General features: G+C 40.0%; 1 protein-coding gene across 13 annotated transcripts in view; it reads left to right on the plus strand.

The window, feature by feature from the left end:
• Positions 1-12,433: 12,433 nt before the first annotated feature.
• Slco1c1 (solute carrier organic anion transporter family member 1C1) overlaps positions 12,434-18,721 on the plus strand; it is a 43,260-nt gene continuing 36,972 nt past the window's right edge. For 2 of the 13 annotated variants that reach the window (XM_052719568.1, XM_052719563.1), the window contains exons 1-4: positions 12,434-12,821; positions 14,739-14,860; positions 16,457-16,609; positions 17,643-17,784. In XM_052719568.1, coding sequence (XP_052575528.1) covers positions 16,481-16,609; positions 17,643-17,784 — 271 coding nt within the window. In that variant the 5' untranslated portion in view covers positions 12,434-12,821; positions 14,739-14,860; positions 16,457-16,480. Of the gene's footprint in view, positions 12,822-12,913; positions 13,040-14,724; positions 14,861-16,447; positions 16,610-17,642; positions 17,785-18,721 lie in introns of all 13 variants that reach the window. The other 11 variants (XM_052719561.1, XM_052719564.1, XM_052719566.1 and 8 more) reach the window with 9 other exon arrangements.

The raw sequence follows: 18,721 nt of genomic DNA on the forward strand, positions 1-18,721 counted from the left end.
TTAGTATAGTGGCTGTTCTGTTCTGTTCTCTGACCCCATATAAGTTTTACTAGGGTACACAGTATATTGGGGTACACAATATATCACCACAAATCCTAAATGGTCTTAGAATACAAAACCAGAGCCAGATATTGGGGTAAATGCTGAAAGATCAGAGAGACAAAGGAACAAGCCACAGCCACTTCTCACCTCGCCAACTCCACAAATCCTCTAACTGAATGTCTCTGAGTCCTCAGCTGAAAGGCTCTCTGGTTCCTACATCCTCACACCTTGTATGCCTTTCTCCACCCAGCTATTTTACTTCCTATTTCAGCCTTCCTAGTACTGGCACTAATGGTGTGTGTGCTTCCCAAATACTGGGGTTAAAGGTGTGTGCTGCCACTGCCTGGCTCTGTTTCTCTCCTAGACTGGATCAATCTCATGTAGCTCAGTGTGGCCTTGAACTCACAGATAGCCAGACAGATCTCTGCCTCCTGAGTGCTAGGATTAAAGGTGTGCGCCACCGCTGCCTGATCTCTATGTTTAACTCTGTGGCTGGCTCTATCCTCTGATCTTCAGGTAAGCTTTATTTCTTAGATTACAAACATCACCACACAGAAGTGATATAAATTTCTCAAAACAGAAAATTTAGAGTTTCTGCATTTATAAATATTTCAAGAAGATTATAGAATTTTCTGGATATATAGAGCATTTCCTTTTTGACAGGAATACAAACATTTGTTGCCATTGGCTGATTCATTCCTTATGTTTTAATATGTAATTGATTACCCTTGTACTTTTTGATTGGAGACAGCTTACAGTGTTTATCCTAATAAGATTTTGCACTTTGGCCTTTGATGGCTGTGTATGTGTTGTGTCCTTTGGACCCTAGATTTCCCATAGACTAATTTTCATAATTTGATTCTCAATGAGACTCATATAGTTTTGGCTTTCTTTCAGAGGTGTGTAGATTAATGTCAGGGTCTTTAATTCGATTCCATTGGTTCCCATGTCGGTTTTTATGCCAGTACCAAGCTGTTTTTATTACTGTAGCTCTATAGTAGAACTTGAGGTCAGGGATCGTGATGCCTCCAGAGGTTGTTTTATTGTACAGGATTCTTTTGGTTATCCTGAGTTTTTTGTCTTTCCATATGAAGCTGAGTATTATTCTTTCCGGGTCTGTGAAGAATTGTGTTGGTATTTTGATGGGGATTGCATTGAATCTGTAGATTGCTTTTGGTAAGATTGCCATTTTTACTATGTTAATCCTGCCTATCCATGAGCATGGGAGAACCTTCCATTTTCTGACATCTTCTTCAATTTCTTTTTCAGGGACTTAAAGTTCTTGTCATATAGGTCCTTCACTTGCTTGGTTAGTGTTACCCCAAGGTATTTTATATCATTTATGGCTATTGTAAAGGGTGATGTATCTCTGATTTCCTTCTCAGCCTGTTTGTCAATTGTATAAAGGAGGGCTACTGATTTTTTTGGGTTGATCTTGTATCATGCTATGTTGCTGAAGGTGTTTATAAGCTGTATCAGTTCCTTGGTTGAATCTTTGGGGTCACTCAAGTATACTATCATGTCATCTGCAAATAGTGAAAGCTTGACTTCTTCCTTTCCAATTTGTATCCCCTTAATCTCCTTATGTTGTCTTATTGCTCTGGCTAGAATTTCAAGTACTATATTGAATAAGTATGGGGATAGAGGACAGCCTTGCCTCATTCCTGATTTTAGTGGAATCGCTTTGAGTTTCTCTCCATTTAATTTGATGTTGGCTGTTGGCTTGATGTAAATTGTCTTTATTATGTTTAGGTATGTTCCCTGTATTCCTGATCTCTCCAAGACCTTTGTCATGAAGGGGTGTTGGATTTTGTCAGATGCCTTTTCTGCATCTAGTGAGATGATCATGTGGTTTTTTTATTTGAGTTTGTTTATATGGTGTACTACATTGGCGGACTTTCATATGTTGAACCACCCTTGCATCCCTGGAATGAAGCCTACTTGATCATGGTGGATAATTGTTTTGATGTGTTCTTGGAGTCTGTTTGTCAGTATTTTATTGAGTATTTTTGCATCAATGTTCATTACGGAGATCGGTCTGTAGTTCTCTTTCTTTGTTGTATCCTTGTTTGGTTTAGGAATCAGGGTAATTTTAGTCTCATAGAAGGAGTTTGGTAATGTTTCTTCTGTTTCTATTGTGTGGAACAATTTAAAGAGTATTGGCATCAACTCTTCTTCGAAGATCTGGTAGAATTCTGCACTGAAACCATCTGGTCCTGGGCTTTTTTTTTTTTTTTTTTTTGATTGGGAGACTTTTAATGACTGATTCTATTTCCTTAGGGGTTATTGGACTATTTAAATAGTTTATCTGGTCTTGATTTAACTTAGGTATGTGGTACCTATCCAGAAAATTATCCATTTCTTAGATTTTCCAGTTTTGTAGAGTAGAGGTTTTTGAAGTATGACCTGATGATTCTCTGGATTTCCTCAATATCTGTTGTTATGTCCCCCTTTTCATTTCTGATTTTGTTAATTTGGATTCTCTCTCTCTCTCTCTCTCTCTCTCTCTCTCTCTCTCTCTCTCTCTCTCTCTCTCTCTTTTGGTTAGTTTGGATAAGGGCTTGTCTATCTTGTTGATTTTCTCAAAGAACCAACTCTTTGTTTCATTAATTTTTTGTATTGTTCTCTTTGTTTCTATTTTATTGACTTCAGCTCTCAATCTGATAATTTCCTGGCATCTATTCTTCCTGGGAGACTTTGTTTCTTCTTGTTCTAGAGCTTTCAGGTGTGCTGTTAAGTCACTAGTGTGAGATTTCTCCAACTTATTTATGTGGGCATTTAGTGCTATGAATTTCCCTCTTAGCACTGCTTTCATAGTGTCCCATAAATTTGGGTATGTGGTGTCTTCATTTTCGTTGATCTCTAGGAAGTTTTTAATTTCTTTCTTTATTTCTTCCTTAACCCATTGGTGATTCAGTTGAGCATTATTCAGTTTCCATGAGATTATAGGTTTTCTGTAGTTTTTGTTGTTGTTGAAATCTAACTTTAAACCATGGTGGTCTGGTAGAACACAGGAGGTTATTCCACTTGTTTTGTATCTGTTGAGATTTGCTTTGTCGCCAAGTATGTGGTCGATTTTAGAGAAGGTTGCATGGGGTGCTGAGAAGAAGGTATATTCTTTTTTGTTAGGATGGAATGTTCTGTAGATATCGATTAAGTCCATTTGAGTCATAACATCAGTTAAGTCCTTTATTTCTCTGTTAAGTTTTGTTTTGGGAGATCTATCCATTGGTGAAAGTGGGGTGTTGAAGTCTCCCACTATTAATGTGTGGGGTTTTATATATGGTTTAAGCTTTAGTAATGTTTCTTTCACATATGTGGGTGCCCTTGTGTTTGGGACATAAATATTCAGAATTGAAACTTCATCTTGGTGGATCTTTCCTGTGATGAGTATGTAATGCCCTTCTTGATCTCTTTTGATTGATTTTAGTTTGAAGTCTATTTTGTTGGATATTAGGATGGCTACACCAGCTTGCTTCTTTTTTTTTTTTTTTTTTTTTTTTTTTTTTCGAGACAGGGTTTCTCTGTGTAGCTTTGCGCCTCTCCTGGAACTCACTTGGTAGCCCAGGCTGGCCTTGAACTCACAGAGATCCGCCTGGCTCTGCCTCCCAAGTGCTGGGATTAAAGGCGTGCGCCACCACCGCCCGGCAACCAGCTTGCTTCTTAAGACCATTTGATTGCAAAGTCTTTTCCCAGCCTTTTATTCTTAGGTAGTGTCTATCTTTGAATTTGAGGTGTGTTTCTTGTATGCAGCAGAAAGATGGGTCCTGCTTTCGTATCCATTCTGTAAGCCTGTGCCTTTTTATAGGTGAATTAAGTCCATTGATATTAAGGGATATTAATGACCAGTGATTGTTCGTTCCTGTTATTTTTTGGTGGTAGTGTGTGTGTACTTCTCTTCTTTGGGGTTTACTGCTGTGGCATTATCTATTGCCTGTGTTTTTGAGGGTGTATCTGACTTCCTTAGGTTGGAATTTTCCTTCTAGTGTTTTCTGTAGGGCTGGGTTTGTGGATAAGTATTGTTTAAATCTGGCTTTGTCTTGGAATGTCTTGTTCACTCCGTCTATGATGATTCAAAGTTTTGCTGGGTATATTAGTCTAGGCTGGCATCCATGGTCTCTTAATGTCTGCATTACATCTGTCCAGGTCCTTCTGGCTTTCAAAGTCTCCATTGAGAAATCGGGTGTTATTCTGATGGGTTTGCCTTTATAAGTCACCTGGCCTTTTTCCTTTGCTGCTCTTAATATTCTTTCTTTATTCTGTACGTTTAGTTGTTTAATTATTATGTGGCGAGGGGACTTTTTTGGGGAGTCTAGTCTGTTTGGTGTTCTATAGGCTTCTTGTATCTTCATTGGCTTTTCCTTCTTTAAGTTGGGAAAGTTTTCTTCCATGATCTTGTTGAATATATTTTCTGTGTCTTTGAGTTGATATTCTTTTCCTTCCTCTAGCCCTATTATTCATAGGTTTGGTCTTTTCATGGTGTCCCAAATTTCTTGGACATTTTGGGTCATGACTTTGTTGGCTTTAGTGTTTTCTTTTACTGATGAATCTATTTCTTCTACCGTGTCTTCAACACCAGAGATCTTCTCTTCCATCTCTTGCATTCTGTTGGTTATACTTGCATCTGAAGTTCCCGTTCATTTGCTCAAATTTTCTATTTCCAGCATTCCCTCTGTTTGTGTCTTCTTCATTTTTTCTATTTCCCTTTTCAGGTCTTGGACTATTTCTTTCATCTGTTTCATTGCTTTTCCATGATTTTCTTTCAGGGCTTTATTGTTTTCTTCTGCTTTATTTGTCTTTTCCTCTAGATTTTTATAGCATTCTTCCCATTTTTTATTTGTCTTTTCCTCAATTTCCTTTGTGATTTCTTCTATATAAGCCTCTACCCTCTTCATGATGTTATTCATAAGGTTGCTTTCTTCTGCTTCTTCGATTTTATGATGTTCAGGTCTAGCTGTTGGAGGAGGGCTAGGTTCTGGTGATGCTGTATTGCTCTTCATTTTGTTGTATGTACTTCTGCCTTGACATCTGCCCATCTCCTTGTGGGTTCGTTCTTGGTCTTATCAGCACTCTTGGCCCAGACAGAGTTGACAGATTCAAGAAGCCTCTAGGGGCAGACCTCTCTGGGTCTGAGCCCAGGCACTCACCTCTTGTCCAGATGGGAGGTCCGGGGCAGGATGGGAGCTGGGGGCTGGTCTCTAAGTCTCATGAAGTGGTTGGGGTCTTGGGTGGATGGGCATGGGGGCAGGGCATGGAGATTGCAGGGTCTGCTGGGGGTCTTGGAGAAGGGGATCCTTCCCGGTGGGGGTGGAGGGGATCCTGCCTGATGACCAGAACATGGGGCCAAGTTGGGCAGGTCTTCCTTGGAATGGCTGGTGCCCAGGGATGGGATCTAGGGGCAAGTCTCTCTGGGTCGGAGCCCAGACACTCACCTCTTGTCCAGATGGGAGGTCCAGGGCAGGAAGGGCCCCCCACCTCAAATTGATAGTCTATTTTTCCTTTACTGTTATTGTTACATTCATATATATTTATGTATATGTATGCACAAATATATTAACAAAGCATATTAGTATGTCTATTGATACCACCATTGTTCCCATCCTGTTTGTGTAGCCCCTGACTCCTTCTGGCACCAGCTAGTTTTCAAGGTGTCCTCCTTTGATTCTAGAATAAGACATTGCAGGCCCATATTATTATTCTCCAGATCTGGAGTCAGTTACATGGTTCCTGTGGAGAGAAGGCTAGCATTAAGAGACCAGAAAAGTAACAGTTTCCTACCAGGGAATTTCTCCAAACTTGATTCAGAAATCCCTCAAACAGAAAATTTTGCTTCCAACAAAACTGGGAGATATGGAGTGCCCTAATTCATACCACAGAGTTGTTAGTCTGTAATCAGATACTCTGCCAGGTGTGCGTACTTATCAATCAACTTCCTTTATTTACATGACATTCATTTTCTTGGTGGAGATGACATACCTGGAAATTATGCATACAGTGGCTCATTCTAATCTCCCAATAATGAACATTGACGCCACTGTCATGCCCTCATCTATATGGCAGGGGTTACATTCCACAGAAACCACACATGAAGCGGCTCACCAGACTACTTCATCAAAACAAAGACCTGCACAGCCATTGTCTCTTGCTATAGGCAGTACTCTTATTACTGCCAGGTCCATACCTTCTGTTTTTTTTTTTTTTCTGTTGTGTAATTTGAGTAAATAAATTATTTCATCACACGCTTGTAGTGGGTAGCCATTCCAATTTTGATCTGGAAGTTCCAACCCCTTTGAGACTTCGGCAACTGTCACGACTACAAGGCAGGGCCAAGGGAGGCACCTGGAGACCGGATCTGGATGGGCCAGCACTCTCTCTGTGCCGGGACCCTGAACGGTGGAGGTGGACCAAGCAGAGCTCCAGAGAACACCGCTGGACTGCGATACACCTTCCCCAGACCCCGCGACCTACCTATCCCTTAACTTGTAAGTTACGCCATTAAATAAATTTTAACTGCGTGGAGTGGCTTTAGTAATTTCACCAATATACGCTTGTCTTTTTCTTCACCACAGTACCTTTATTTGTGGTACTGATTCACCCCAATTCAAATTACTTAGAGACATTGCTACATAGTTGGTGATCATATATAGTCCAGTTTGAGAAACCTCTTAATTCAGATTTGAAACTGCTAAGCTTCCCTTAACTTCACTCATGTTGTGTTATAGCCATTATAGTGCAGTATAGTTACATTAAAGCTACGAAACTGAATGAGCCCTTTAAGGGAGTACAGTCATTGAATGAGAACTGTTCCCTGTAGGTTTAAGTATTTGAACTCCTGGTCTTCAGTTGTTGGTGTTGTTTAGGGAGGTGGTGCAGCCTTCCTGGGGGAAGTTAAGACACCTGAGGCAGACTTTGAGAAATCAGCCTTGCCCCACTTCCAGCTAGCTCTCTCTGCTTTGTTTTCTGTTGAAGATTGTGGTCTCTCAGCTTTCTTCAGGTAATTATGGCTGCCTTGCCTTTCCCATCATTATGTCCCCCACTCCCTCTAGAGTAGTAAGAAAATTAACTCTTCCTTTCATAAATTGCTTTTGGTCCTGGTGTTTATTATAACAGCAGAAAAATGACTAACATAGGTAGGAAATAGAGCTAGAGCAAAGAAGATAATCCTAGGACAGAATTACAGGGTATTGCAGTCTCCAGACTAAAAGTACGGGGCCACAGAGGTAGAAAAAAAAAATCAAGGGAGGGGGTGCTCTGAAACTAAAGTGAAGAAGGGTCAGAGAAAAGCGTGTGACCAATGGTGACTACACAACTGTATTACTAAATCACTAAATTCGGATACAAAAATTGATCACCTCATTTATTAGTGCAAATGTCTTTGCTGTTATTGGCAGAAATAGTTGTGATGGAAACAAAACAGTGATTGGTTTTGGTAGAAAAAAAAACAATGGAAGAAAAGAAATTGAGGAGTGTATACCTAAGCTAGAGATTATAAGTGTGGCTAGTTCTTCCACAAGATCAAGAAGGGAGAAGACAGACACCATTAACAGCCTTAAAGGCAGAGAATAGATACAACGGTGGCAGACTGCTGTTTATCCTGCCTCTTCCTCCCTATTTCATCAGTGACTTCCCTCAGTTAGGCCACTAGCTAAAATTTGAGGCTGTGGGGGATGGGGAGGGGGGAGATTAGAGAAGTTATTTAAGAAAGAGGGAAAATGATTGGATCATTAAAATGTATTCTGCCCAACAATTAATCTGCTGTCCAGTTAAATTAGTGATGATGAATACAAAATCAACCCTGAGGGCATGTTAATGAATGGGTCTTCATTTTCAAGAGTGTAGGGATAAAAGTGGAATAAACAGAAAGTTGGATTCAAGTCAGTGAGATTTGCCAAGAAAGGACAACACATAGAAAGAGGGGCAGGGGAACTGAGTGTACAGAAGTTAGTGATCACATGAAGCTACTGAGGTAAGAACGGTAGTAAGAAAATGAGTGTTAGGGTGAATGGCAACTGCTTCTTGCAACCCTGTGCTATAATTCTAATCCCCTGTATCTCTGAGTGCACCCTACCTTGGCAATGGGGATTTTGCAGGTGCAACCAAATTGAAAATCCTAAAGGTTTTAGTAGTGTTTCAAGAACAGAAGACAGAAACACAGGAGACGGGGTAGCTAAGTGAGAATGATGACAGGTGGTAGACCTTGGCTAGGCACTTAAGAGTAAAAGGACCCCAAAGTGTGACCAGTTTCTTTCTTATCTAAAAGTTGGAAATGCCCTTAGGCATGTACGCAGCCTTGTTCATGCCAGAGGCCAAAATGCTAGAAGCTTCTAAGTAAAAAATTCATCTGGTTCTGCTGTGGCCAGAAACTGGAGATGCCAGAGGGTGAGGTGTTTCCTTACCTCTTTTCTCCTAAAGTATGGCTCCTGGAATCTATACTGAGAATTGGACTGAAACTGAGAGTTACCTGAATACTTAAAATGGAAACTGGACTGAGTGGGACCAGTTTATGTCCACTTCTCTTTCCTCCATCCACTAAAGCCTTATTAACTCCAATGCAAGGTACCCTGTTCCCGGGACCCCTCCAGCTATTTAAGAGCTCCTTATTCTTTCTCCTAAGCACCCTATAATAAAATGCTTCTCTAAAACTCGGCTTCTCTGGTCTGTGAATTCCATTTTTTTAGATTTGCAAGACAGATACTCAAAAACATCTGGCTTCCAGTGGCTTTGGTAGCCATTGAGTTCCTAGGACCATAAGTTCCCAAGCCAAATACAAGAGCCAAGAAAGGTTTCTCTGCTTTGAAAGACAGTCAGATATTCCCATATCAATATCAGAGACAGAAATTACCTCTATGATTCCATTCACCACAGAAAGCCAAAGACCCTGACTGGACCCAGGAAGTGGAAGAGGCAAGAAAGGAGTCTCCTCTATAGTTCTCAGATATGACTAGACCTACCCACTCCTTAACACACTCTGCTGGCTTTTTTTTGGGGCGGGGGTTTGAGACAGAGTTTCTCTGTATTGTTTTGGTGCCTGTCCTGGATCTCTCTCTGTAGACCACTTGACACAAGCTAGAATCATCTGAGAGGAGGAAATCTCAGTTGAGTAAATGCCTCCATAAGATCCAGCTGTAGGACATTTTTTTAACTAGTGATTGATGGGGAGGGCCCAGCCCCTTGTGGGTGGAGCCATTGTTGAGATGGTGGTCCTGGGTACTATAAGAAAGCAGACTGAGCAAACCATGGAGAGCAAGCCAGTAAGCAGCTCCCTACCCCATGCCCTCTGTATCAGCTCCTGTCTCCAGGTTCCTGCTCTATCCTGACTTTGAAGATGGACTGTGACATGGAAATGTGAGCCAAAGAAACCCTTTCCTCCCCAAGTTGCTTTCGTCATGGTGTTTCATCACGGCAATAGTAACCTGAACTAAGACGCACACACACACACACACACACACACACACACACACACACGCCCACCTTCACAAGAGCAAGAGCCAAGTAAGTGAGTAAGTGAGTGAGTGAGCAAAAGAGAGAGTGAGAGTCAGCTTGTGGTTCTGTTGTTTTATTTTGGTCAAAGCCCTCACTGCAGCCCTAGGTATTAGATTCGCAGTCACTCCTTGGGAGGTTTCTCAGCACAGGGGTAGAGCTGAATGGCTGTTCCAGAGATGCCATGACTCCTCATTGACCTCCGACCTACCTAGAGAAAAGTTCCTTACTGTTTGTTCGACTCACACTTGTTTTCCTGGGAAATTTTTACATGACCCAGATATGCACATGTCTCAAATAAATCCAAGTATATGTATCAAATAAATCCAACATTTAATGGTGGCAAATCATAAAGAAATTTATTTCAAAGCAATTCTTTGGTATACATACAAGTTTACCAAATGTAAAAGATTAAAGCAAATTTGCATTCTAATGAGATGCGTGTTTGTTTTACATAAAAATTAAATCTTGGGTAATTTTTGATACTGCAGGATAGAAAGCATATTTAGTAGTTTTAAGAGCTGATTGAAACTTTGATTTTATAAACACCAATGCTGAGAATGGGTTTTTATAGAAGTATAAGGTGCAAAACAGCAAAAGTATGCTAGGGCCATTTCAGAAGTTACTGGAAATTCTGTCCTAATTGCAAACCAAAATTAATTTCAGGAATTTTTAAAATGAAATTCAAGTCAGCAATTCAAACATAAAGTTTCAAAACTCAAACATTTTAGCAGAATGCAGTATAAATATATGATACTTTGATGTAGACTGAAGAATGATACAGGAAAGCATGAAGTCTGTGTTTTCTCTAATTAAACCACTTTGCTTCTATAAGAGCAGAAAACTCAGCCCTGTGGTCAAAACTCTGCCAACACATAATATAAAATTGCCTGGAATCTGAGCCTGTGCTTCAGACTGCATTTGTGGGCACTGTGGGCCACACAGGCATGCTCAAGGCCGAATGGACATGCTGTGTGTGCAGAACCAAGGCTTCGGTGGAGTCTCACGATAGAGCACAGCTGAACTCTGCTCAAGCACCTCAGATTTGGTACCCATTTGATTTTGAATTAACTCTGACCTTTAAACACTCAGAAATGTTGTACTGTTGGCACATTTGTGTGTGTGTGTGATCCCTGCTGTTGAGGTAGGCAACTCCATTTGGTGTCTCAATACACAGTTTAAGGAGTGGGCCTCCAAAATTTGAAGGTGAGAATGAAAATGTGCAATAGGATATGATCCAGACAAGGCTGTGTTCCAGAAGCCCTAAGAAATACGTGAAACTTAGCTACATTCTCTGTAGTCATGTTGACTACGGTTTGTAAAAGTAAGAAAAAGAGTCCTGTTAGAGAGTGATTTGAAAAACACTGAAATAGTCCAAATTATACTAAAAGGGGAGAATTACTATTTCTTTCTTTTTGATAAAGATAAAAAAGTCCTGAGTCCTTTTGATTGGCATACACCATTCCCCCTTTGATAGCCAATGGCCACTTGTGGACATACTGGAAGATATTTGATATCTACTTACAAAGATATTTGACCCCTACTTCTGATGGCAAAGCCCAGTTTGATTGCTAAAATAAAGAACTTAGTCAAAAAACAGTCCAAACACCATTGCTTTCTCTTTTTTTTGTTTCTCTTCTCTTCTCTTCTTTTCTTTTATTGAGAAAGTGTCTTGCTATATGTCCCTGGCGGGCTTTGAACTCAGAGATAGATCTGCCTTTGCCTCCAGAGTGCTGGGATTAAGAGCATGCAGCACCACACACAGTCCATTGTTTCTTTGTAAAGTTTAAGGTAAATCCAAGTTTCTTTGCTTCTTGTTTTATTACTTTGTAGTAAAATGTACTCTTTAAATTGTTGGTTAATGGGGCTGGAGAGATAGCTCAGTGGTTAAGAGCACTTGCTGCGCTTGCAGAGGATTGGGGTTTGGTTCTCAATATTCACACAGCAGCTCACAAAACCATGTCTAACTCCAGTTTCAGGACATCCACTGCCCTTTTCTGGACTAGGCAGGTACTACATGCATATGGTACACATAAACTCATAGAAGCACACACACATACACATAAAAACAAAAATTAATTTTTAAAAATGGTGGTTAATCATCCTGACCACCATGGAAACTGGAATTACAACTGTGATAAAGCACTGTTAGCTCCTTTGGGGCTTTCATATGTAATGGGCATGACATAATTAATCACTGGACTGTCCCTAGAAATCTCATTTTGAAGACCAAAGATTTAGTTCCATTGTGGAACATGTTGAGATTAAGTGGCCTACTCGGAGTTACAGCCCTGGAAGAACCAGTTGAACCTTGGAGAATCCCGGTGGCAAATTCCCTTACAGGTGGAAACAAAATGTAAACTAATGCTGTTCAAAATCCTCTAAAAATCATTCTCTTGGGAAAAGAATTTATTTGAGTTGTACAATTTCTCAGAGCAAGGCATTCTCTTCATTCAGGATTAGGTAGCATACACAATCGAATGCCAAAAGTGAAGCTGCTATTTTGTCAAATTTCAAGGATCAAGGGGTGGGGTGAAAGCTACTGATTTTTTTTTCTTTGAGAATGAACTCCACCTGGAAGGAGCCCGCAGAGCTTTGATTCTGACCTAAAAGTGTTCCTGCAGATTCTAGAATCCCAAGGGGAGAGGAAACCATGCCAGGAATTAGTCCAAGGATATATTTTTAAATAATAGCAAACAAACAAATGCAGCACAACAAGACTGGCCATTGATATCCCTAAGGAACCGCTGGCTGTAGAACTGCTTGGAAGAAGGGGGGGGGGGGGTCTTTGTTACAAACTTCCTTCCCCTGTCCTGGCTCCTGTTTCCTTACTCCTCCTACCCCCCTGTGGAGTTGTGTTTTCTGGGATCAGCAAGTACAAATCACAGTGGTCTTTTCTTTTTTCCTCTTTCTCCTATAAACAAAGCTTTATCACGTGTGGCCTTAAACTTTCTGCAGTTTGCAAAGAAATGGCTCAAAGTCTCCAGCGCTCTCCGCACCCTAGGAGCTGAGGCGCAGGGCAGTGCCCTTGCCAGGGTGCCCAATTCCCTCCAGACTGCCAGAAAAAAAGAGGCCAACTGGAAAGGCGAAAGAGAAAGATTGCCCCGAGTGAGACCAGACCCTTGGTCTTTTCTTTTCTCTAATCTGTTCTGTCTGTGCCCACCAGCTCTCTTGACTTGCCAGAACTACTCAGAACTGCTGTGGAGTGTTGCCTCAGTTTCTTCTTTCAGGCTGCGCCCTGTGATTCAGCCTTTTGCTGAACTTTCTGAGAACTGGCCAGCTTTGATCTCTACCTCCAGGTAAGAATGGGTTCTTTTTATTTATTGATTTATTCATTCATTCATTTATTAGTGTTTTTTAATTGTGTGAGCATTATGCTTTGCTCTCCTAGGATAGAAGTTGATAATTTGACATTGATTTCTGCAAGACTTTGATTTCCATGACACTTCAGTAAAAGGCAGTGGGTTCCCTTGTTAGCTGGGTCAAATAGGAAAGTCTCTCTGGTTGGAGAAGCCAGGTAAATACAGATCTGCTTTCGAATTTGGGCTTTGATGCTTATTAGTTGCGTAGCCTCTGACAGAAACCTTAACTGCTCTTAGCCAAATCATTTTATAAGTAGATAAGATGATTTTGAAGTTTGGGGGTTATTTTAAAGATTACAATATATGCATATATCACTCGGAATAGAAGTAGTGCTTATGAAATGTGAATCTGATAGTAAAATCATTTGTTGTTAGGGATGGGAGATCAGTATTCTATGAAAGGCACATTGCTCCTCACCAAACACCACAGGTTAGTTTTTAAGCTCTTGAGTAGTCAGAGCACCTGACTGGTGCAGAGCTGTTGAGAGGGGAGGGCTGGGTGTGGTTACTGTCTGACCTCTGGGACAGCCCATGCAGGGTGGCTGCACAGAGCTGGTCCAGAGCAGAAGGGCCCATGTATATATGTGTGACTAACTTCACTGACCCTGGCCGTCTATACTCATTTAAAGACTAGATTCTCAAACCAACCCATGTGAACAGAAAATTCAGCTTTTTTAAAAACTACCAGCTTGGCTTGTTTGTTTTAGATTCTGGAGTATGTATGCCCTAACCTAGAATATTGAATGAAACTTTGCCATCTGCCTTTTTATTATTATTTTTGAAAAATCTACTCAAGTGGACCAAGGATATATCAGATGCATGTCCCTCTAAACTGTGCTCTAGTCCTGCTACACAAATGCAGCGGAAGAGAAGGGGTCTTGACTGCAGAAGTCTTTACATTCATGTCATCACACTTTTCTCCCCATCCTTTCAAAGCACTGAGAAGCTCACACAAGCTGAAACCTGCTTAGACCATACTGCAGTCATGTTGATTTGCATATTAGCCATTTAGATGCAGTTTTGCTTCAGCAATACTATGTAGTGTCAATTTTTTAAGAGTGTTACTTTGTCCGATCACAATATTGACCCAGATCAGGGTGTCTGCTCTTTGTCCTCACCACCCGATCACAGTAAGAATGATTGTGTCAACACATCCAGATACAAGAAGATAGCATACTCAGATACCTCAGATTTTAAAAATATTATTTCCAGTATGTTTTACTGTTTGGCATGAGCAGCTAATAATCAAACCATTTGCTCTTTGAAAGAAAGATTTAGTTCAAGTGATGTGTTGCATAATCTAGTTAACAGCTTCAAAATCGTGTCTGATGGAAGGAAGTATGTTGATAGCCCCTAAAAAAATTCAAATTTTAATTGTATAGTTTCTGGAAAGAATCACATCTTGAGTTGTAAATTTACTATTATTCCTTTTGTGTTTAAAAATCTTTCTGGCTATTTGTTTTTATGTAGTGATATTTTTAGGTTTCTAATGTCATAATATTTTTATGTAGAATGCATGTTTATTATGGAAAAACTAGAAAATATGCATAGACTTAATTAACATTAAAAACTTCTCTGCAATGACATTCACCAGAAATAAGGCATTTTCACTGAAGTTGCTGAAACTTTATTTCTCTGCGTGTAAGTTCATTTCTTATCATTCTGTTTTTCGCACTGTTTTAAAAGCACATTCTTCTCTGTTCAATTTCTGTATTTGCTTCTTCACTTTACCTCCCAGTGGCTTCTAAGACTTCGTTGTGAGACATCCCCATAATTTGTTGGCCATTTAGATCATTTGGCTGTTTGGATATTTTTCATCCTAAACATTGACTGTTTCTAGATATTCTCCATCAGGTACTGGGTAGACTTGTTGAAATGAAACCTACTCAACATTGCAGGAGCCTGTGTTTCTCAAGTAGAGTTTGATTGTTCTTGCACCGCATTGTTTTGGACATCCAATCTCAGTAATTTAGTAGGTAGGTAAAGTTGGTACCCCAGACTGCTAACAGTGTTTCTTAAGAGTTCTGGTTTTGTTTCTGTTACTATTGTTTTATTGTTGTTGTTTTTATCAGGAATGGATGTTGAATGTTATCAACCACTACTATTACTCAATTTCTGATTTTTTTTAGAATAATTCCAATTAAAGTATTGAGCAGTTGATTTGGTTTTGGTAACATTTGGGGGAGTTTATCATCTATAGGTTTGTTCTGAAGTTTGTCTTTCTATGCTGTCCTCATGAAACTTCATAACGCAGGTCCCTTCAGTTGTATCAAATAAACAGCATCAGTGAATCCATGTCATTCTCTGCTTACTTCCCTTAGAGATGATCTCTTGATAAAGCATCCTGTCATTTACTTTATGTCTTATAGTATTTTAAAAAAAAGTCCCTGCCCCTCTCTTTTAAACCTTGTACGTTTCCCATAAAATAAAGAGTAAAGACATCTACTCCATTTTTAAATTGTTAGGGTTGTCGGCTGTTACTTTTGTGTTTCAACATGAGTCGTGCCATCATTCCTTGATTTTCTTTTCAAAAATGAAATGCTATCTGTGATGCCAAATGATGGAACTTTAATAAACCAAGAAGAAGAATTGGCTAACAAGGTCAAGATTGTATATACATAAGCAGAACAATCCTAAATTCTACCACATGCATGAAGTTTTACTCCAAATATTATTTCTGCAGTCAGTGTAATGAGGGTTAGAAAACCTCTATTTGTGTACAAGTGGGCATCTTGTAACCAACAGGGACAGCCATGCTGTTTTAATTTTTGAATCCTGTGGCATGCATTAGATTATCGGACAAACTCTGGCTCATGTAGAAAGCTAACAAAGTGTAGCACAGGATGTGTAAATATTAATGTTAACAGGGAGAAATAGGGTTAGATTGTGCAAAACTGTTATGAGTTTGGTCAGGAGGAAGAGAGAGGGGAGGGTGGGAATTAAGCATGAGGAGGGCTTCCCTTCCTCTAAGGCAAACTAAAGCCTGTCCTTTCATCTAAATTCAGTCTAGGCACTAGAACTTTATCGTTCACATTCCTTCCTCATTAGCCAAGTGGTACACAAATTGGACCTCTTCCTTGTTGCTTCGCTTTAATCCTTACTCGGGTGCCACGGGAATGCTAAGGTGCTTCAGGGGTCTGGGATGGTGACAGCTTCTGTTATTCATTGAGTCTTGGAAGCCTTAATTCTAATGAATCAATATTCAAGAGGTTGGATTCCTCTTCCTCTTCCTGCTCGCGCCCAGTTTAATCTGGCGAGACCACAAAGTCAGAAAATTTCTGCCTCGTTATTTATTCCAAAGGCAACATGGAAATTTATTCTTTGCTATAATGAGGCTCAAAGTGAAGAGACTGAAAAGGAACGCTGGCTGTAGGCTCTCGATGGCAGGATTCGTTAATCAAATATCCTGTCTGATTTTAATTGAAAAATGTTGCCAACTTTCTGTGGTAAGAGGAGATAGCGACCCTTTAAATTATACCTATAGAACTGTAGTCTACTGTGAAATGGAAACGTTTTTAAATTATGTAGATCAGAATTAAATTGTTGTTTCCTTTTAAAATCAACTTTGACAGGCTGGGATAAGGAACGTTTTCATAATGGACACCTCATCCAAGAAAAACGCCCATTTGTTCCACAAAAATCCAGCGCGTCCTGTCAGAAGTCAGTCCTTTAAAGTGGGGTATCCGTCCCCAGAGGAAGCACGACCGTGCTGTGGCGAACTCAAGGTAGAAGGCTTGGGTGTAGTTTATATGCTGACTTCCTTCCAGATAAAATTCAGCTAGAAGAGGAAATTGCTTTCTTTTTGAAAATAGGCTCTTAACTGCAAATTATTAAGCCCACTCGCCAAGCAGTGGAGTCATTTTTGCAGGCTAGATGAATTTCGTGGACTCTTTTGAAGGTCTTCTTATACAAACAGGGGAGATAGAGAAGCAGACATTTGTTAAAGCACTGCCCTGCACCATGTATTGTACTAAATACACCCACACTGTTTTCCTTCTGAGAAAGAAAACTTTGACTTTTCTTGTTACACAGAAAGGGACAGGTGTCTGCATGATGCAAGTCTCCCTTCTTTACAGCAAATACTATTAATAAAACAAAATAATATTGTATTTTAATAAATATGAAACTGAATTCACATGCATACTACTTTACACATATAATTAAAACACATCTATTAAAATATAAACAGATGCTGAAGAACCACTGAAAATTTAAGAATGAAGTTAACAAGTACATATCTAAAGGACTTGGTCTCAAGAAAACCAAACAAACAAAAAACTAGACTGAACATTTCAGTGTAAGGTGTTTCCGGCTAGTGCAGGACTTTGATTTCAAAATGTATAACAGGCAAGTTTGGACTTGTGAGAAGATGGTGCATGTACGGGTTATGATTTCCACTTCTTTTATTTCCTTACCCACCTAGGGCTTTTTCTATGCCACTCGTTGATAGTCTCAAAGATAGACTCTCTTTAATGTCTTTATTGGAGTGGTAGGGGAGAGATGGAATCCTGCATGCAATTTACATGAAAATCAGCATGCATTTCAACTGCCATGTAATTTAGAGGGGTTGTTTTGGGGGGAGGGGAGGAACGCTGAATGGTCTTGAGACTAATTAGAGCTGCAACAGTACTTGAATCAAACTGTCAATGGTAACACAGTTGCTGTTCAGCATTGCTCTTCCTCTGAATTTTGTTTCCTTAGTAACTTCCAAGCTATGCCAAGCTAGTCAGACTACGTGTGCCCTTTCATGTTTTTCAGGTGTTCTTGGGTGCCCTGTCTTTTGTTTACTTTGCCAAAGCATTGGCAGAAGGCTATCTGAAGAGCACCATCACTCAGATAGAGAGAAGGTTTGATATCTCTTCCTCTCTGGTGGGAATAATTGATGGTAGTTTTGAAATCGGTAGGTATTACAGAAGCCAGACTTTCTCTTTAAGTCCCTGGTCTTTCTCTGAAACCTGCTCAATGTCATCCTTCATTGTCTGCTGAGATCCAACCTGTAAAATCCTATTTGGACAAATCTGCCAGGACCTTATGCTACATAAAGGAAACCCATTCTTTGACAGAGTAGGCAACTGATAACAATTTCCCTGCCTCCAGTATTTCTGACTGGACACCTTAGATGAATCAGTTACATATCTCAGAGGAGACTTTTCTTAGAGTAAGATGGGGTGCTGATTGGTGTTTGGGGTTGTCGTATGTGGGAAGCACCTCTTGGAGGATTGAGAATGTGGGAACATGCAAAGGGACTCTGCCAAAATGTAGCCCAAATACTTAAGAAGTAGATACTTATGTATTTTTCTACACAGTAGCTGTGAAAGAGAAAGGGGATTCTATTCTATCAGCAGGAACACAAGAGCAGAGCAAACTGTAAAAACTTACAATTGGGTAGCCTCTGTTTGCAATTGCTTAGACTCCCTCTTCAAAGAGTGACTTCAATGACTGATTTGAAAGTGTTGGAAAGAGTGTGGTTCCAGTTATTCTGCTCCCTGGATTAATAGAAATGTGAAGCATTTAGTGCCTTTTCAAAGTAAATAAAATAATCCCCTCAGTGGTCACTGATGCCATTTGGGACAAATAAAATTGCAGGGAAGTCTCTTAACTGCTTTAGTGTCAACTTTACCTCGAATGAAAGGAATATTTAAATCTTTTTTTTAAAATTTTGCTATTTTGATTTCATTTGTGACTTGGGATGTCACAGAGAAAGTGAGACCATTGAACATATAAACTTTTCCTTTCTGGCTTTTGCAATAAATACAGCCCTCACTTCAAAAGGGATAAGAGATAGTTTATTTTGGAGATGATGCATGACCATAACCCAGGGACACAGACTTAGGCTA

This window comes from Peromyscus californicus, unplaced genomic scaffold (assembly GCF_007827085.1).
Source record: "Peromyscus californicus insignis strain IS unplaced genomic scaffold, ASM782708v3 Scaffold_6__1_contigs__length_162567912, whole genome shotgun sequence".
Lineage (NCBI taxonomy): Eukaryota > Metazoa > Chordata > Mammalia > Rodentia > Cricetidae > Peromyscus > Peromyscus californicus.